Source organism: Lissotriton helveticus, chromosome 6 (assembly GCF_964261635.1).
Source record: "Lissotriton helveticus chromosome 6, aLisHel1.1, whole genome shotgun sequence".
Classification (NCBI taxonomy): Eukaryota; Metazoa; Chordata; class Amphibia; order Caudata; family Salamandridae; genus Lissotriton; species Lissotriton helveticus.
In genome coordinates this window covers 907,893,475-907,912,916 of record NC_136067.1, presented here as the reverse complement: position 1 = coordinate 907,912,916, position 19,442 = coordinate 907,893,475, and the positions used below count along the sequence as shown (strand labels likewise).

Here is a 19,442-nt window from a genome sequence, read left to right as displayed (position 1 = left end):
AATTAGGACTAACGGTGACCTCCATCGAAACCCATAATGAAGATAAATTAAGAGCATCCAACGTCTGAAGTGTTGACAGAAAAATGGTCCACATGTTGTACCCAAATGACTGTGAGGACTGCCCTTTTCTTATAGGCGGGTCCAGCCAATTGCCAAATTGGCTGGGAGAACTCAGAAACTGTACAACAGATAGTGGAGATATAAATTACTTGCCATGGCTTGGTTACTAAATTAAATACGGTGATTATGTTAACTGGAATGAGGAAGAAGGTCCGAGACTGATGGGTGTTAGACATGGGCAGGCAGCTCCCACAGGAAGTATGGAAAAACATATCATTTAATTTTAATAAATCACCATTCCCACCATTCACACTGTTATGTTCAGCAGCAGCTTACCTCCTTGCCTGAGTGTCTGAGGGAGCGTAATGGGAAGCGGTATTATTAGCCTATCTGGTGAGTATGCCCAAAATACACATTTTTGGGACCAAAAGTGTGGAATAGATTACAATCGTAAAGAAGAAGGAAGTTCCAAGAGACTAGGTTCTGATATTCTTTGGTAAAGACTGTCTCTGTAGGAAGATTTGCAGGTTAATACAGATGATGTGACATCAGCTAGGGTACCCCGGTACAGATGTAGAACAGTGTGAACATACTATCATGGTAGGATCGGCATCTAATAGTTTGGTGCACCTTTATAATGGCAAAATGTAGACCCTTGATGGGGAAGACATGTGAATATTTGAAGAATAGTTACTTTAAGAAGACTTGTCCAAATTGTATATGATGGGTCTACCGCGAAGGGCCAGGGATAATATGCAAACATCATTCTAGGTATGTTACTTTGGAAGGGATGCTTCAAACTGGAAGAAGACCAAGTAACTGGGCATGGTTCATTGAGGTTACCTGTTCCAGGCTTTAAGAAATTCCATCAGCATAGTATGTTTCTCACACACTTTCTTTTTCGAACTTTGACAGTTCAATCATTGCTGTGGTCTGAGGTATGCTAAACAGATCTCTGACAAGTGCTCTGCTAGAATAGTGTGCCATTGTGCTTTGAGTATGGCCCTTGCTTCTCCTGCGGTGGTTTGACTGTATACCAGTGCCTTAGGCTGATAGGGAAAACACTGACATATTAAAAATTTGCCTGATGTAAAATGTAAAAGAAACATTACAAATGCAAATGACTCAGGCCTTTGCATTGACGTTGGATAGGGAATTCACGGCCTGGATATCAAGCCACACGATCTTCATGCAGATTAAAATACAGCACTGCCTCTGAATAGCTCTGCTATAGGACCACAAGTATACAATGCAAATTATTCTTAACGTGGTTCTCCAGAAATGAATTTGAAATTAAACTTAATATCTATCGTGATCAAAAATTAATCTAAATTCAAATTATAGTTATCTTTATATATCTCTGTGATGTTAAATATGGTGTGGCTGGTCCATGAATATATTAGTTATTCAAACATGTAATTGTAGCACTTTCCACCTCTTTGTCACTGTTCCTGACCGATTTGCCCAATCAGAGTTTCACATGGGAAACACAAAGTTGGAAGATGAGGAGAAGATATGTGATTTCGTGCTACCTAGATACCTTCTAGTGAATACCCAGGCTATTAAACAGCACATTTCGATTAAAGGCCACCATACACTCTTTATTCTGCTCATCTTGCTGTCTACGTATAAGTTCAGCGCAAAAATAGTAACGTTCTTAAGCACAACACTTCACACATGTTCTCTAAGGACTGCCTAAATGCTTAGTTCAAGCTGCCAAAGTTAATGAGGTGTAACCCTTATCAGAACTTCTTTGTCTTTCTCAAACCCTCCATTTGGGCAATGCAGTAGCTCACCCACAGCTCACATTAAGACTATAGCCTGTCTTATCCAAAAACTGCCAATGAGGTTCCTAAACAAACCGTGTCTAAATCCAGGGAGGGTCTAAACTTTACCAGAAAAGGTATACTAATGAAAAATAACCTAAACAAGAGTAAACAGTGGTGACAGATTTCTGCGCCATTTGACTAGGCAGAGGCTCCTGGCAAGAAAGTGCCCAACTCATCACGGTTTTTACAGAAATAAAGGTATTATATACTCCGATTTAAGTAAATAAAAAATTCAAGGCATCAGGTTGATGGCAGACGTTATTTGATGCTGTGTGCAAATATAATGATAACCTTCTTCAACCCAAAGGCATCAATACAGAAACCCATTAAAACAGTACAAGAGCTGTGAACCTATCTGGGATATATAACAGAAATAAGTACCAGAATTTAAGTTCTGTTAAAGTCTTAGAATTTGACATGTTTTGCCATTACGCTTTTAGGAGACTATGAAGAATGTTTGTTTATTTCTTTTGACAATCCGCACAACAGATTGTACAATACTATTGCAGGACTTCTCTAAGTGGAACAAGCTACAATCTTTGTTGATGGGCAAGGTACAGGCTACAAATTGAAAGGCAGGGTGCAGACGAAAAAAAGGTTAGTATGTCTAAAACTACATTTTCATTTTAGAATGCCACCTACAAAAATAAATTGGCCATTTGCAACCAAGAAGACAAGTGTATGAGGGAATATGACACCTGGCCAGCTTTCAACACATGATTGTAGACAATAACGTGGGGGAAATCTGATTCCTTGATGTACAAAGATATGTCTTTCTAATAAGCTATCTTAACTAGCTGCCTTGTTTCCAAAGAGCAATAATAATATATGTTAAGTGTCAGATGCAAAAGGCAAGCAGAAGCTGATGGATCACTCGATAACCCAACACAGTCTCCGCCACCAACCTGCATCCTGGCTAAAGGGTACTGCTCCAGTTTGTTGTGACAAAGATCCTCCCATAAGTGGTTTCTCCCTGTAACAACACAGAAAACACACCATTATCATCCATTCACCAAGCACTAAATTTACTACTGAACTAATGTGCTATGACAATAATTGAATTATCTTGAAGACTTCTGGAATCATATTTAACCTAAATCCAAAGATCATACTGAATCTAGTTGGATGGCAGGCCCCTGTTCAATAAGTCCTGGAGTTGATCTACATTAATATAAAGTACTTTTAATCTTAAAAAAATACTTAACCACAATGGAAGTTCTGCTTTGGAGGTTAGCCAGAGGATTTTCTGTTCACTGTTGTTGTGGTGAATGGACTTCTGCCACCTTGTTGGTAACAGCTGGCACATCTGAAGTTCACCTCCATTGTGGCAGAGAATTCTCCATCACAGTGGTTGTCTCGGCCACTATATGATCCATTTTGTAGGAGGTGGAGATTCCAACTGATTTTCTGCTGTTGGACCTTACTGGATGGTGAAAAGTGTGGAACTGTCAAAAACAACTAAAGGCACTGACACTGTGCCACCTTAGGTGCCCCCCATATCCCGTCTTCCCAAAATCCTGGTGGGTGTTCTGAGGTATGTGAAAGAAACAGTGTTAATCTTTTTTTCCAAAAGTCTACTACTACTACCATAGCGATCTTTCACTGAGTTCAGACCGTCATACATGGTAGGGTTCCAGCTTCTGAGGCTGATCTGTCACTATTTAAGACAAAGTTAATGCTACATCTTGGCAGAACTAATAAGGGAGAACGAGGAGACTTCATCGGTGGTGCGTCAGCCATCAGCATAATTCCAAATAAAGCAATTTGAGTGTCAAAGGCAGGGACAGACACGCCACTGTTTTTGGCAGACTCTCTGTAACCAACTCTACTTAGGCTGACTGTCTACAGAATTGAGGCCCTTTGCTGTTGTTCAACAGGATGTCAAAAGAGGATCAACTTAGCAGAAAAGAGAACATTCAGATGGCAAAGCATTGAAGATTAAGGGCCTGATTATAATCTTGGTGGATGAGATACTCCGTCACAAACGTAATGGATATCCAGTCCGCCATCTTACAAGTTCCATAGGATATAGTGGAATTATATTTTGGCAGATGGAATTTTGGTCACGTTTGTGACAGAGTAACCCTGTCCGCCCAGATCGTAATCAGGTCCTAAGATTGCCACTTTTAAACAGTATTCAGCTAGGAGGCTCCTCATACTTACTTATTTGCGTACTTATAAAATGCTACTCTACAGTTAGATGTCAACATGCAGTAAAGAAAAACACATAGACAATATTGTAAAACTGTGAAAAACATTTCAAGGAGGGACACTTTTGAGTGTTAGCAAAAATTGAGGCAAGGATTACACCAGTACATGTGGAAAGAGATATGTCACTTACACCTGTAAAATCTAATGAACTTTTCCAAGCTATGTGTGAACCCACTGACATCATTTGAGAAATATTACAATATCAGAATTATGTTAAAATGATCAGCATAGTCTATACGTTTGGGTTAAAAAACAAAAACAGCTTTTAAGCTTCTAAAGCAGTTTTCTTCTACACCTGTTGCCTGTTGTGTTTACATAGATACAGATGGATGGATGGATGGCTGGATAGACAGACAGACAGACAGACAGACAGACAGACAGACAGACAGACAGACAGACAGACAGACAGACAGACAGATAGATAGATAGATAGATAGATAGATAGATGTTCACTGAAAAAAACAAAGGTTAAAGAGACGTTTTTGTTAGGTCAGTTTCTAAGACCGTAACGTATATATTTAAATAAATAGCAGAAATTCTCTGACAAAAGCAAAAGTTAGTGTGACCTTTTAGTTAGATGTTGGAAAAAGACATGATCTAACATTAAAAAATAAAAACTACAGAAATACACCGGTTATAGTTTAGTCAGAAAATTATGACTTGGACCCTCATCTTGAACTGGCCTTCGGCCAACCCTGAACCCAACCATGTGCAAACATCCAACCCACATTCTTGTCTCTTTTTTTATGTTAACATGTCATGTTAGCTCATGTCTCATTCCAACATCTGACTATAATGTCCCCTCTGGCCAAGCCCTGCACCCAAAACCGCTGCGGCCGGTCCAACCCCCTGCTGTGCATGGCGTTAGGACCTGTGCTGCAGGAGGCTAACTTCTGGCCCGACCAAGGGCTAGATGTAGGTAATAGCAAATTACCGAATGGTAAATACCGAATTTTACCGATTCGGTATTTACTAATCGGTAATTCCTATGTAGGAAAAAAATCTGTAAAAATACCGAATCGGTAAGATTCGGTAATTACCGAATCAGTATTTGTCATTGATTCCTATGGGCATTGAAGCCCATAGGATTCAATAGCAAATACCGATTCGGTAATTACCGAATCGGTAAAATTACCGATTTTGCAAGGGGGACAGGGTGTCACTTGGACACCCTGTGGCACCCCTAACTTTTGGCTTGTGTGCCATATGACACACATACATGCCCTTAGGGCATGTATGTGTGCCACATGGCACAGGTGTACATGCACAGATGTGCATGTACACTGGAATTTGTTATTTACCATGCAATTGTATTACATGGTAAATAACGAATCGGTAATGGCCTGTGGCACTGTTTGCAGTGCCACCTACATCTGGATTTACCGATTCAGTAAATATACAGATTCGGTATTTTACAGAATCTGTAAATTTACCGAATCGGTAAATATACCGATTCTGTAAATAAAATGCCCCCTACATCTCCATTTGCAAATACCGGTCGGTAACGGCCGAAATCGGCCGTTACCGACCGGTATTTGCCAACCTACATCTGGCCCCATGTGCCCAACAGTGCCATCCCAGAGACACATTCAAAGTTAGAACGTATCATCGAAATGTACAACTTTTAAGTATTGGAGGCGGCACACCTTGCCAGGGGAATTTCCGATCACTCCCCGCTTTAGTTCCGTTTCGGTGTCGCCCTGCGCTCTGAGGGTAGTGTGGCCCCTATTAATCCCTGGCATTTGCGTAATCCTAAAATTAGGGGGCACCTGATTAAGGCCTTAGATGACTATTTCCTCGAGAACGAGGGGTTGGTGCCCTCGTCAATCAGGCTTTAGGAAGCTTTTAAGACTGTTCTTAGGGGTCAGGCTCTTTCGTTGATTGCGGGAGCAAAGAGAGATCAAAACAACACAATTGTTGAGGTGGAGGCTGAGATTAGGGACCTGGAAGAGGGGCTGGAACGGGAGGTAACGCGTGCTAAGTTACATGTCCTTAAACTTAAACAGCATGAGTATAAAACGTTGGTTACGGATAGCGCTAAAGCCCTAAGTAGAGAGCAGCAGGGTCGACTGTATGACGTCGGGGATAAGGCTGGGAAGCTTATCGCTTGGTTGGACAAGAAGGATAGGGAGGACCGAGTTGTCCCAGAGAGTGTGACGGAGGGCGGGCTACATCTGACGGACCCCCAGGCTATAGTAGATATCTTTGTGGATTATTTTCGCACAGTGTACACCTCGGTCTCGGATCTCCCGGTGGAGGACTCTCAGTTGATGCTGCGAGAGTTGCAGCTCCCGTGTTTATCCAAGGAAGATCGTGACTTTAATGATAGTCCTCTCACCGTGGATGAAGTGGCCCAGGCAGTGCGCTCCTTGAACTCCGGTAAGGCGCTGGGGCCTAATGGACTCCCAATTGAGCTGTACAAACTCAGACCTGACAAGATTGCTTCCTACCTGGCAGTGCGCTCCTTGAACTCCGGTAAGGCGCTGGGGCCTAATGGGCTTCCAATTGAGCTGTACAAACTCAGACCTGACAAGATTGCTCCCTACCTGAGACGCATGTTCATTGAGGCCCGGTAGAAGGGAATATTGCCCTATGATCATAGAGTAGCTTCTATAGTGGTCATTCATAAGGAGGGCAAACCAAAAACACGTTGTGCCTCATATAGGCCTATTTCGTTATTAAACGCGAAACCCAAGATCCTTGCTAAGATCCTTTCCACTAGATTGATTAAGGTGATCAGTGGATTGATACACCCCGATCAGTCGGGTTTCATCCCTCATAGAAATAAGGCCCTTAATTTGCGTAGGCTGCATGGGGTGATTGCCAAGGCTCACACCCTGATGGAACCCACTGTAATAGCATCGCTTGATGCCACAATGGCCTTTGATACGGTAGAATGGCCCTATCTGTGGGCTGTCCTAGCTAAATTTGGCTTCGGCTCTGATTTTATTATGTGGGTTCGCTTGTTATATACTGAACCCCTTGCTCAGGTGGTGGAATAACCGGGTCTCGTCGCCGTTTTGTCTTGGACGGGGCACCCAACAAGGTTGCCCCCTCTCTCCTCTCCTGTTCTCATTGGCTATGGAACCGTTGGCCGCCTGGATCCACTGGGAGCCCTCGGTTCGGGGTCTCCGGTGGTCGCCACAGTGGGAGGATAGGACCTCCCTGTATGCGGATGATATTTTACTTTATTTGGCCTCACCTAGGAAATCCCTGGATGCTGTTTGTGATGTGTTGGCCTCCTTTGGTAGGAACTCAGGGCTGTCTATAAATTGGGGTAAATCGCTTTTATACGTTCTTAGTGGGGAAACCACGCTTTCCCCGCGAAATTGTCCGATCCAAATAGCTACGGACGGGTTTAAGTATTTGGTGATATTTGTCTCCCTGAACCCCGCAGTCCGTTATACTAGGAATCTCCTCCCCCCTTTGATCAGACTGAGACGCGATGTGGCCGGCTGGAAAAGACTCCCTCTCTCACTGTTGGGGCGGGCAACTCTCTTTAAAATCATGTCTTTGCCTAGTTTTCTTTATGCCCTTCAAAATACATTGGATGTAGTGCCAGTGAGCTACTTTCGAGAGGTCGAAGGGTTACAACGTAATTTGTTATGGGAGGGAAGACCCCCGATTGCATTGGCTAAACTGACGATTCCATGGTATGATGGTGGGATCGCGCTCCCTGATATCAGACCATATTATTGGGCTTCACAGTTGGTGGCCATTAACCTTTGTACTTATGGACCCCCCTCGGACCCCGGATATGCGATGGATCGATGGATTCTCCCTGGAGGCAAATATAGCCGGGCGCTGTATGCTAGATTGGCGGGGAGCGGTTTGATAGGGCCAACTAAGCATGCGGTGCGGATTTGGCGTGATGCCACCAGCTCTTTGGGATGGAGGGACCGTTTGACGCAGGCTACCCCACTTTTTGACTCCGAAGAGTTAGGCAAGCTTTGGAATACAAAGGGCTTTGACAAGTGGGATCTGATTGGGATCTCGACTATCGGTGATGTTTGGGTTAAGGGAAAGATCAAGACGTTTGAGGAATTGCAGTCTGAATATAGATTAGGGGGAACTGAGTATTTTCTCTATGCACAGGTCAGGCATGCGCTGACGGCGGCTCTACCGGCGGAGGTGGACCTGCCCCAGGCGTCTCCTCTTGAAGATAGGATCTTAAATGGACACCTGCCCGAGAAAACAATCTCCCTGATTTATAAAAAGTTGATCAATCATAGGGCGGATCTTCTGGTTGATTTGAGGGGAAAGTGGTTGCGGGACGGTATCGAACTAGAAGATGAGGACTGGCAGGCTGCTGTGTCTTCGCCGAAGGTAGTCGCAATCCCGGCGCGCTTGCGGCTTGTTCAGCTGAAAATATTGCACAGAGTTTATGTCACAGGGCCCCGCCTAGTTCGGATGGGGCTGTCGGATACGGGACTGTGCAGACGGGGGTGTGGCTCTGTGGGTACATTCCTTCATATTATTTGGGAGTGTGGCCGAGTACTGGAGTGGGATACATGATGTCATGTGGGAGGTTTTGGGAGTAGCTGTGTTGCCAGAAGTGTGGAGATGTCTCCTGAATATTTGGGAACCCACTGATTTAAATATAGCGCAGACGAAATGGGTAACTTTAGGTAATATGATAGCGAAAAGGAATATAGCACAGCGACGGGGGTCCGAGAGGTTACCGACTGTTGAAGAATGGCGGAGAACATGGATTGGTGCATGTTCCGTGAAAAAAACTGTTTATATAGCAAGGGGTCACCCCCGTAAGTGGGCACCGGTGTGGGGGCTGTGGAACCACTACAGGGGAGATATTTGTGTGCCACCTGTTGATGCACCTATTGATATTTCTACCTCTCTGTGATTGTGTATAACTGTGTACCTTGTTTCCTGCACCCCCCCCCTCCCCCCTCCCCTCTATCCTGTTAGGTGATGTGCAATATGGGAGAATGTCTCCCCCATGTCATTTAATTCTTTTTTTTATGCCTTGTGTTAATAAAAAGAAATGTAAAAAAAAAAAGAAATGTACAACTTGTACCAAGAACGCAGTGTTGAAATAGTGACCAAGCCCACTGAGCTCTTCTTTATATATGCAGAACTAATTTGACACTGGGTTGACAGATTGTGGGATAGTGCACAAATAGAACAAAGTTGCAGGACGTTGTTTCGAATTATGGTTAATACAAGCTATTTGAGTGTGAGGGAAGTGAGGGGAGGATGGAGCAGAAATCAATATAGACGAAAATACAGTAGTGTACGCCTTGAAGACGGGCACAGGACAACACAGTATCCTTCCGTGGTACAGGAGAGAGACTGAAACCCTTCACAAGATGCTTACAAAAAGAGGAAACAAAGGGGTAATAAACCTTTTTAGAGTATGTAATCCTTTGATGATGACACACAAGCAAAAACAGCCAGACATGTCTCAGACACAAGACCCTTCTAAGACCCTGATATACGAAAGATTGGAAATGAAAACTTCATAGAAAGGTAAGTGGTGCGGTTGAAAATCTGCCATAATCTCTATCAAGGAGAAGATGAAGGGTTTTCTCTAGACTATCCAACACAGAATAAAATTTGGATACCCAGCATATTAGGAACCCTGAAAGTAGTATTGAAAGATTCAGCTATGGTCTCCAATTTTCCAGTGTGTGTAGTCGAAGCATCTCTAATGTTGATGGTAAAAAACAAGGTTCTGATAAGATGGAGAGAGCAGCAAATAACTGCATTTTATGTTCGCCATGGACAAGAAAATAGATGATGTGTGACCCATGTTATACCAATCTCTGATTGACTTTAACTCCTGCAATTTTACTGACATTCTTGCTGCGTACAATAAAGAAATAGAGAATTTTATTGGGTGGGGTAAGGTCATTGACTATAATTTAGTCTCAAGGTCATTGCATTTTTTAGTTTTGTTAGCGAAACCTAGAAATATGGTTTAAACGATCATAACCCTAATGTTTTCGCTTTCGACCTACCTTCAATCGCAACAAGCCCACCTGTGAATGGCCCTGTCAACCTTGTAGCCAAAGATTACGTTTTGAGGCTTAACTGGTAAACTGTTGATGTTCAAACACTCTTGATCAACACGATCAGATCTAATTTTGCCATACTCTGTGTTTGCTTGTCAAGTTAGTGTAGTCACAGAGTGCTGATTATTGATGTATTTGTCAGTGTGAGTCGTAATATAATGGGCGCCCTTCTGACACCTGTAAGATGCACTAAATGGGAGAAACGGAAGTGGTTTGATAGGCCATGTAGTGATGCAAATAAGCACCTGTGTGACGCATAAAAAAAAGAAAAACTAGAATTCAAGAGTAGATTGCCAGAAGTACTACTGCGAGTAGAAGAAATTAGACAGTAGGGAAGAAAGTTGTAAAAATCTCACCGCCTCTTGCTCCACTAAAGACACAATTACCTTCTGGAAAACAGTTAATTGGCCAAGCGTCAAACAGGGCAGCAAGGAGAGTTAGAGACGACCATCAAGGATGAGTAATGGGTATAACATCTCAAGTCCATTTACCATCTAGACCTGATCTAGACTCTGTTGGGGATCAACCAACAATGGACCTTTATCCATCTTATCCCCTTCAAACCCGGTTTGAGCTACAGCAGGTAATGATTGCTATCTCCTCAAGGGAGGGTTGCATGTCGTTACAACGCATTCCATTGCAACGCATGCCTTTACCACGCATGCGTTACAACAGAATGCTTTTTCCATGCATAACCTTTACCACGAATATTCCTTCACCACGCATAGATTTACAACGATTTTCGTTGTAAATTTATGCATGGTAAGGGCATACTCTTGGTAAAGGTTATACCCCTCCCCTGTACCCTTACGTGACCCCCCACTCCTTATAATTACCCCTGCCCTTAACCCTCAATCTTTTTTTTTTATTTACAATAAAATTCCCCTTACCTCTTCACGTCGTCTCCTCTCCTTCATCCTGCTTGGTGACGTCATACGTTGTAAAGAGGAAGCAGAAGTTTCTTTCCGTTTCCTCTCAAACAACGCTGATTGCCTCCACTTCGTCACATCAGGTGTGGTTGTTTTGGGGTGGCGGGGGGAGACCACCCTACCCCCCTACCCCCTTTTTTATTCCCAGTCTTTTTTTGGGGGGGGGAGACCCCCAAGCCCCCTTTTTCTATTCTTAGCCTTTACCACACATGCTTTTACTATGTATCTCGTAGTAAAGTTATGCGTGGTAAAGGCTTTTATGGCAACCATGCATGCATTGTAATGCATGTGTGGTAAAGGTTTGCGTGGAAACGGCCGCGTTGTAGTGGCCGTTTCCCCTCCTCAAGTCCCTCTGGTATGGCACTGGGTCCAGATGGGCTACCGATGGAGCATTGTAAAAAAAAAAATTAATTATGGGCTCTGGTCATTAACAATGTCCTTAATTAAGCTTGTTGTACCAAACTACCTGCCTCTTGCATACTGCCATCTTAAACCCATGTTCTAAAAAAAGTAACAGACAAGATCAGTGCTGCTACCGACCTATCTCCTTGCTATATTCTGTAAACATAGAGGTGGGTTGAATAGTTCTTCATAGAATAAAGACATGGGCAGGGGAATTCCATATTCTATCTGAAGGAAAATATGGGTTTAGAGAAGGATTAGGTACAAGAGAGCTAAGCTATGCCTTAACTTCTAGCATCTGTATCCATCCTTTAAGGACCTCAGCAGTGCTTTTGGCTGATTAAATCATTCAAAGCTATGGGACATTCTAGTGGTTAAGGGATGGAACAGTCCCTGGTCGACTCTCTCTGGATATTACACTCAGGTGTTTCGGCATCTGTAAGGTACGGCACAGAGGGAAGATATTTCAATTGATTTGCTCTAGGGCGGGTGCTCAGACATGGATGAGTGCTCGCCGTAATTTTATTCCTATTGTATATAAATATTCAAAATGGGTTTTTGATTTCAAACGGTAAGACTATGTCTAAGATACATTCTAACTCAGTACCAGCCCTACTATATACCAATGATGCTGTTTTAATATCTCAGTTTCATAACGGTCTAAATAATCTGATAGATTGCTTTGAACTATTTATGGGCAATTTAGACCAAGTTCTCTAAATCTTACTACATGCCATGTGATCCTAAGAACTGTCCTGACTCTTATCTATCAAGTCCAAGACCATCAGGAAAGTTAAATACTTCTCTTACCTGGGATTTACCTTGGATTCTTTCAGCTCATGGTCCAATTACCTTTCTACCAGGTCCTTAAGATTTAATGAATCTGTTAGTATTTTTTTAAATTTCACATACTGTTGGAAACAAACCCTGTGAGACACTCCTTGAAATTGCAAGAGTAAATGTCTACTAATTGTAACTTATAGCGGAAGCAATCTAGGACTAAAGTAAAAAACACAGATTTCCATATTAAACTAGCTCCTATGTTTTTGTGGCTATCAGTTTTTCAAATACCCATGTCCTCGAGGACTCATGTTAACGGTAACCTAAAATGTAACCTAATGGTCAAGTCAGATGTTATATTACTATTTTGAAAATTACACTTTTAGGAAATTGTCATTTTCCTACCCAAACAAAATATGCCTATCTGACAGTGTCACCACGAGAAGAATGGCTCCTTAACCCCTCCCACGCTGGTGACGGAACCGTTCCGTCACGCCCCTCGGGTGAGCTGTGCTGGTGACGGAACGGTTCCGTCACGGCCCGCTCGCCGCGCCTGTGCGGCGCTGATTTCACGCCTGCGCGGCGTGTTCTATTGAGCGGGCGGGGCCGTGACGGAACCGTTCCGTCACAAGCACAGCTCACCCGAGGGCCGTGACGGAGCGGTTCCGTCACCAGCGTCGGAGCGCCGCACGGCCCCCCCGCCCCTTAGCACTGCGGCGGAATAGCCGCCGCAGCGAAAGGGTTAATTGGGTGTGAACTGACTCCTAGAGCTGGACAAAGGGAGAAAGTATTAACTTCAAAGGGTGCCTACCCTCTCACAAGCAGATCAAGATCATATCTGGGCCTGCCCCCTCGTCCTGCGAACCAGACATCCAGAAATCACAACGGAAGAGGAGCTGCCCCCATAACCTGTTTGGAGTGGCCATAAGAAAGGGTCTGCCCATTATCATAGACACACCTCTGTGTTGGGCAGAGCGAGCTGTACAAGGGGAAGAAAGGTTTTGCCATCTTGGTTTTTGGTAGAGAGGAACACTGTGGGATAGTTTACAGTAAAACACACACGAAGTGATGCACAAGTGGTTAGGGTCACCCCAGGGTACTTTTACTCTTTTGGTTAGGGAGTGAGAAGGAGTTTTCCCCATGCACAGACTGGCACTGGGCTTAAATGTGGCACCCCAGGTACCCTCTTCAGATCACTCCTGGATCTGTGGAAGACAGAAGACTGCTGTACCTGCTGTTGTGACCAGTGAGGAGAACCCTAAAGAATGGGCCTGCTCCCACCAGTACTAAAGAACAAGAGGTGGGCTCCAAGGGTCCGTTGGCTGGCCTCCTGTTAAGCTGCAAAGACAGACAGGTGCAAGAAGCCCATGTTCCTGAAGAGCCCAGCTAACTAGTTCCAACTGGAACTGTCCTGGACCCTGCTGGTAGCTTCCAATGGTGTGAGTCCTCACCACTGAGTGGTGTCCCTATGGTCCTGGGGCCCTTATATGAGTGCCAGAGTGTACTCCTCCTGCCCAAACTACAAAAGTTGGAACTTTTTGCCAACTTTTTCCTCTGAAGAACCGAGGAAAGAAGTGGGCCACTGTAGTGCTGAAGCAATCGACTTCAAATCGCAAGTCGGATTCAATTTGCTGGTTTGTCTCTCTGAAGATCTGATCTCCAGAAAAGTTTGTAAGTCCGACGATTGAAGAGTTCACCAAGAACAACGCAGAGGCAGTGCAGATCAATTCGAGACCTTCCTGGGCACAGATGTCAGACTTCGCCTGCTCTGAGCTCTCCCATTTAGCCGACCCACCTCTTCAGCAACCTGCCGCTCTCGGACCCCGACTCGGATCTAGCTTGCTCTGCTGCCGTTCTAATGAGGTATCACTTGCACCCCTTTTAAATTACCTCGTGGTGCTGGTCTCCTGGTCCCAAATGCAGTCTGCCAGCACTGGCGATGAGTTTAGGGAGGTGATACTTTGTTTAAAGGGGAGGTTTTGTTCTCGCTGCTTGGCCCAAGAGTATAAGAATGGGGGCTGGTTCTCTATGTGGTGAGTGATGGTGTGAACACAGTGTTCAGGGCATATTGCATTGCGGTATACCTGAAAGGGGAGGTGGTTTAGATATTCCTTACCATGATATGCAACTCTGACATATAATTGGTGATATGCATTATTTTGGGTACATTGTTTTCCCGCTATGCGGCTTGTGCAATAGAAAAATGAAGGAGGCCAGCCATAGATGCTATGAATACCCATATGAACATGACGGTTGGAGCTTATTGCGTTATTCCTAAACGTGCAGGTGGTTTGGGTATTTCATACCCTGATATGTCATTTCAAGCAACACTGTGCTGATATCTATAAAAAACAGCACAGAGCAATGTATCCAATATAGGGAATTGTTCACTGGTATAATCCATTGTACAAATGTACCAGTACATCGCTTCTGGGAGCCATAGAGGACTTGAGCGGGCGGCTCGCCTGAGCTTACTGGGCTAGCCAGTAGGTCTTGGCTCTGGTCGCGTGACTGCACAGGTTGGCTGGGGGCCGTAGCAACGCATGGTAAGAGGGGACACGGTCTCCTGGTGGGAACTGTCCCGTTGTTCAGGTGCCTGTGGTCGGTACACGTAGGAAAGGCGCGCTATCGCCATGGCCCCTAAGGTGCGGCGGGCTGAGAAGCGATCCCACACGGAGGTCATGCTGGAAGCACTGGTCCAGAAAGTACAAGCCACGGGTCAGACCCTCAATCGATTACAGGACAAGGTAGAAGGCCCAGAGGCGGTAGTGGGGGGAAGGCCAAAGCGACCTATTGTGCCCCCTAGGAATTATTATCCCCCCACCAAAGCGGAATCGGCGCAAGCAAGGTGGGAGAAGTAGGGGGGAGGGCGCACAGGATACCGATAGCCCGGAGGCAACACCAGAGCCTGAACGCCCAGTAGGGGGTGGGGGAATGGGGCCACCCGAAGGACAGTTGGTTACACCAAGGCCCCACCAGAATGTAGGTGCAGTCCCAGACGTACCTGGGCAGGCCGATATGACAGCCAGTTTGGTAGCGGTTCTGCTATGGCTGGACTCAATTGGAAACTGGTCACATGCCGCGGGGGCGTCAGCTGGCGGGAGTGACACGATGGAACGGGCAAAAAAGTTGCTCACGGAACTCGGAGTTGGCAAACCAAAGGAGGGGCCGGCATTACCGGCAGGGAGCCCACAGCAGGTACCTGCTGGCCCAATTCCTAATGAGGCAACCGTGGGGTCACGCGACCAGGTGTCAGGCACCAGTGGCGGCAGTCTGTCAGCGACAAGCAACAGCGAGAAGGAGCCGGAGGCACCAAAGAAGGCTGATGTAGCAGCATCAGCAGGTATAAATCAGCATTTGACACCTCTGGGGTTAGGGGAAATGCGCTCTGGGAGGGAGCGTTTGGGCCGACATCTGTCTAAGGAATTGAAAGAAAAGATATGGAGGGGGGAATACGTGAACATGTTTTTTCTTTTAATTGATGAAGCGGACAGGGAAGAGGCTAGAAAAAATAAAGAATGGACCCATCCTAGAGAATGGTCTAATATCTTGCTGAAGTACAGGGTAGAGGAGAACTTGGCGAATTGGATACAGGGTTTCTCCACGTACATGGCCGTAATGCTTGAACGATTCCCAGAGGTGGGGTCAGAGATGGCAATTTATCAGAACAGGATCACCCTTGCTCATGCAGACAAGGGAGGCGATGGGTGGAAAGACTATGATAAGGCTTTTAAGCGGGCGAAGGCTGAGGACTCTTCTCTGAGGTGGGATCATACTGATATGTTCCTCCACCTGAATTTGGGGTGCCATTGGCCCCTGATAAAACGGTGGGCCCAACAACCCTCATTGAATTTCTAGAGATTGAGTTAGACTCTGTTCAGGGGGTGTCCAGGCTGCCACGTGACAAGGTCAGGGAGTTTGGGCGCGCCTTGGAATGGTGCATTGGCAAAGAGAAGGTTACACTACATAAATTACAGTGAGTGGTGGGCCAGTTAAATTTCGCATTGCGCATCATTCCTATGGCGCGTCCTTTCTCCCGCACTATTGCTCACGCCATGTCTGGCCTCAAAGAGAAGCATCACCACACTAGGTTGACCAAGGAGGTTAGGCAGGACATGCAGATATGGAGGGCTTTCCTGCGTGATTTTAATGGAAAAGTGGTGTGGCCTAGCCCGCCCGTGTCCAGCTCCGAATTAGGTTTAATGACCGATGCTGCAGGCAGCGAGAGGTTTGGAGCCATTCTGGGGCACGACTGGGTGGCAGAACATTGGCCGGAGTGTTGGAAAAGCTCAGGGCTCACCAGCAACATCACTTTTCCCGAGCTCTTCCCGATTCTGGTAGCTTTGGTCGTTTGGGCAGAGGAATTGAGGGACCAGTCAGTCATATTCTGGTCGGGCAACATGGGAGTGGTGGAATGCATAAACAATCAGTCTGCCAAGTGTGAGATGTTGCTACGCTTACTAAAAGAAATAGTGTTGCAGTGCATGAGATTGAATGTGCTCTTCCGCACTAAACATGTTCCAGGGGTGTTGAATCAAGCAGCTGACGCATTGTCTCGTTTTAAAATGCAGGCTTTCAGGGCACACATCCCAGAGGCAGCGCCACACCCGACCTCTTTCCCAGAACGACTCTGGCAACTTGGTGCCCCAGAGTACCGCATCTCGTGGCTGCAGGCTTAGCGCCTAGGACAAGAAACTCATATGAAGGGGCGTTTGGTTATTTTGGTCTTTTTCTGGGAGAGCAGTGGGGCGAAAAATGGCTGGATCATGAGTCAGTAGTAGCGTACCTTGCTTACATGTGGGAGCAGGGCCGCACAGTGGCGGCCGCGAGGAGGCCTATCGCAGCTATATCGTATTTTGCAAAGCTGCATGGAAAAGGTGACCCCACCAAACACTTTGTGATACGGCAGGTTTTGAAGGGGTGGCAGCGTCTGCGAGGGACCGAACCTGATGTGAGGAGGCCTGTTAGACTAGAAACACTCGAAAAGTTAGTAGTAGCCTTACCACAGGTTTGTACATCACCTGATGAGGCAGTCCTTTTCCGGGCAGCATTTTGCCTAGCATTTTACAGAGCTTTCAGAGTAGGCTAGCTAGTCGCAAGGAACAAACAGGATTGGCTGGGGGGGATCCAGGCAGGACACGAAAATTGGGCGAAGGCTCGGTCATGATTTCCATACCAAAATCTAAAACTGATCAGGAAGGTAGGGGGGATTCTGTGGTCTTGCACAGAGCAGGGACCACAGCATGCTGCCCGGTCACTAGGTTAGAGGCATTTATGGCCCAAAGGGCACTAATACTAGGGGGTCCATTGTTTATACACAAGGATGGGACACCCCTCACAGTGTTTCAGTTTAGAAGAGTTATGATTAAGACACTTGAGGAAGCGGGTCTAGATACCGCCAATTTTGGAACCCACTCTTTCAGGATAGGTGCAACCTCAGAGGCTGCGGCAAAGGGCCTAGGAAGGGAACGTGTCAAAAAGATTGGCAGGTGGACTTCCGACTGCTATAAAAGATATGTGCGGCTGCATTTACTTTAGTAGGTTGATGTAGGCCATTTGCCTATACCTAATTCTTGTGACTCAAGAAGGTGGGAAGTTTGTTTGGTGCAGGATGTTTCATGTGTATCTTGCATGACATGCCGGCGTGGCGTTGCACTCATCCCCTTTTTCTCTTCTCTATGTTACTTGCTGTTTCATCATCCTGTGACTCAGGGGAGAAACATGCGTCGGGTCAAGCGGTGGCTGTTCGCAGGGAAGCAATCAAAGAGGTGACACAAGTTTACTCTTCGCACCAGAAGAACCAAGAGGTTTGGGTGGTATGACACTCCTACGTTCGCCGTCTGAAGTCTTTCTTTACAGGACCCACCAAGGAGAGGGTGACAAGCTTAGGGTCAAAATTGTCATTTTTTGGGCAGGGGGGATTGTGCGTGGGACAATTCAGAGAACTGGTGAACCATGCTTTATGCACAAGCTCTGGACCACCCGCCATCTGGATCCTGCACTTGGGGGGTAATGATTTGGCAAAGATAGGTAGGAGGCAATTGACCGAAGAGTTACTCGAGGAAGTGGGGTGGCTGGCAAAGCAGTGTCCTCAGTCCATAATAGCGTGGTCCCACATGATACCGAGGTTTCAGTGGAGGGGGGGGGGCGAATCAGTCAGGGCGTTGAATCACGCGGTAAAGCGGCTCAACAAGAAATTCGACAAATTGTTTAGGACCCCTAGGTTAAGAACGATAACACACAGGTACATCAGGGGAGAACAGTTTTTTCTTCAGGACGGGGTGCACCTTTCACATAAAGGTAATCGGCTTTTATGGATGATATCATAGCCTGGCTTATGGATTTGAAACAGAGTTCAGGACCTTTTCTAGTGGCAGGAGGGGGGGCCAGATAGTCGGTCAACTATGCTCGCCTGTGGCGGTAAGGTCAACACTGGTAAGCATAGTCTGCGGTCTTAGCGATCAGCACCATGTAACTCCGGGGGTAGTGACAGCCGGTAAGTAGGCTGTCGGGGTATGGGGGCCGGGGAGTCATCCTTCCCAGTTGGCCTGGGGCCACCCCTGTACGCGCGTGCGCAGCAGTCTGCGGCCCCCTTGTATGGAGTTCAAGACCAGGGCGTAGGGGGGGCAGGGGGGAAAAAGATCCGTCCGATAAGCTGGACCCCCTGCGCAACCTTGCTCCAGGAGTAATAGTGGCAGTACCCTGGGACTAGAAGAGGGGGGGGAGAGAAGCCTGCCAAACGTTGACTTTGCCGTCAGGCTCAAAAAGGGACACGCAGAAAGTCAAAATGGTCATTGTTAGATTTAGGGTAGGAGTGCCTTCTGTATTAGAATGTGTTAAGGTTAGCTCTTGCAACAACATGTGTCTATCAATGTAAACTGTACTTTCTGCGTTAACATTTTCTGTAATTTGAAATGTTTGAATATTGTTTGTAATATTAATAAATACAGCCTGGGGGGGTTACTCCCCCCTAATCCAAATATCTTACCAAACACCTAGTCTGGTTGTCCAAATCCCTGGGCAGGGGGAGACCGGGACGGGAATGACCAGGCACCAGGGGATTAAGTTGTTGAGGGGTCATAGGGAGTACCCAACCATATTGTCAGAGCCAGGACCAGCATGGGACGGGCTGCCATTATGGCGGTCGCCCTAGCCCCGAGACCCACAAGAGAGGGGAGGGGGCGTGTCACCAATGACGC

At 46.0% G+C, this 19,442-nt stretch overlaps 1 protein-coding gene and 1 long non-coding RNA gene across 9 annotated transcripts in view; one reads left to right on the top strand and one right to left on the bottom strand.

The window, feature by feature from the left end:
• Positions 1 to 19,442, bottom strand: part of LOC144761592 (monocarboxylate transporter 10-like) — a 1,000,737-nt gene that overhangs the window by 396,038 nt on the left and 585,257 nt on the right. Inside the window, exon 8 of one of the 8 annotated variants that reach the window (XM_078646891.1) lies at positions 2,795 to 2,862. The exons of the other annotated variants lie outside the window; for them this stretch is intronic. Within the exon in view, the coding sequence (XP_078503017.1) occupies positions 2,795 to 2,862 (68 nt within the window). The remainder of the gene's footprint in view (positions 1 to 2,794; positions 2,863 to 19,442) is intronic. 8 annotated transcript variants of the gene reach the window in all.
• Positions 1 to 19,442, top strand: part of LOC144763189 (uncharacterized) — a 102,235-nt gene that overhangs the window by 58,154 nt on the left and 24,639 nt on the right. Inside the window, exon 2 of the long non-coding RNA XR_013596182.1 lies at positions 2,399 to 2,486. This is a non-coding gene — a long non-coding RNA (uncharacterized LOC144763189). The remainder of the gene's footprint in view (positions 1 to 2,398; positions 2,487 to 19,442) is intronic.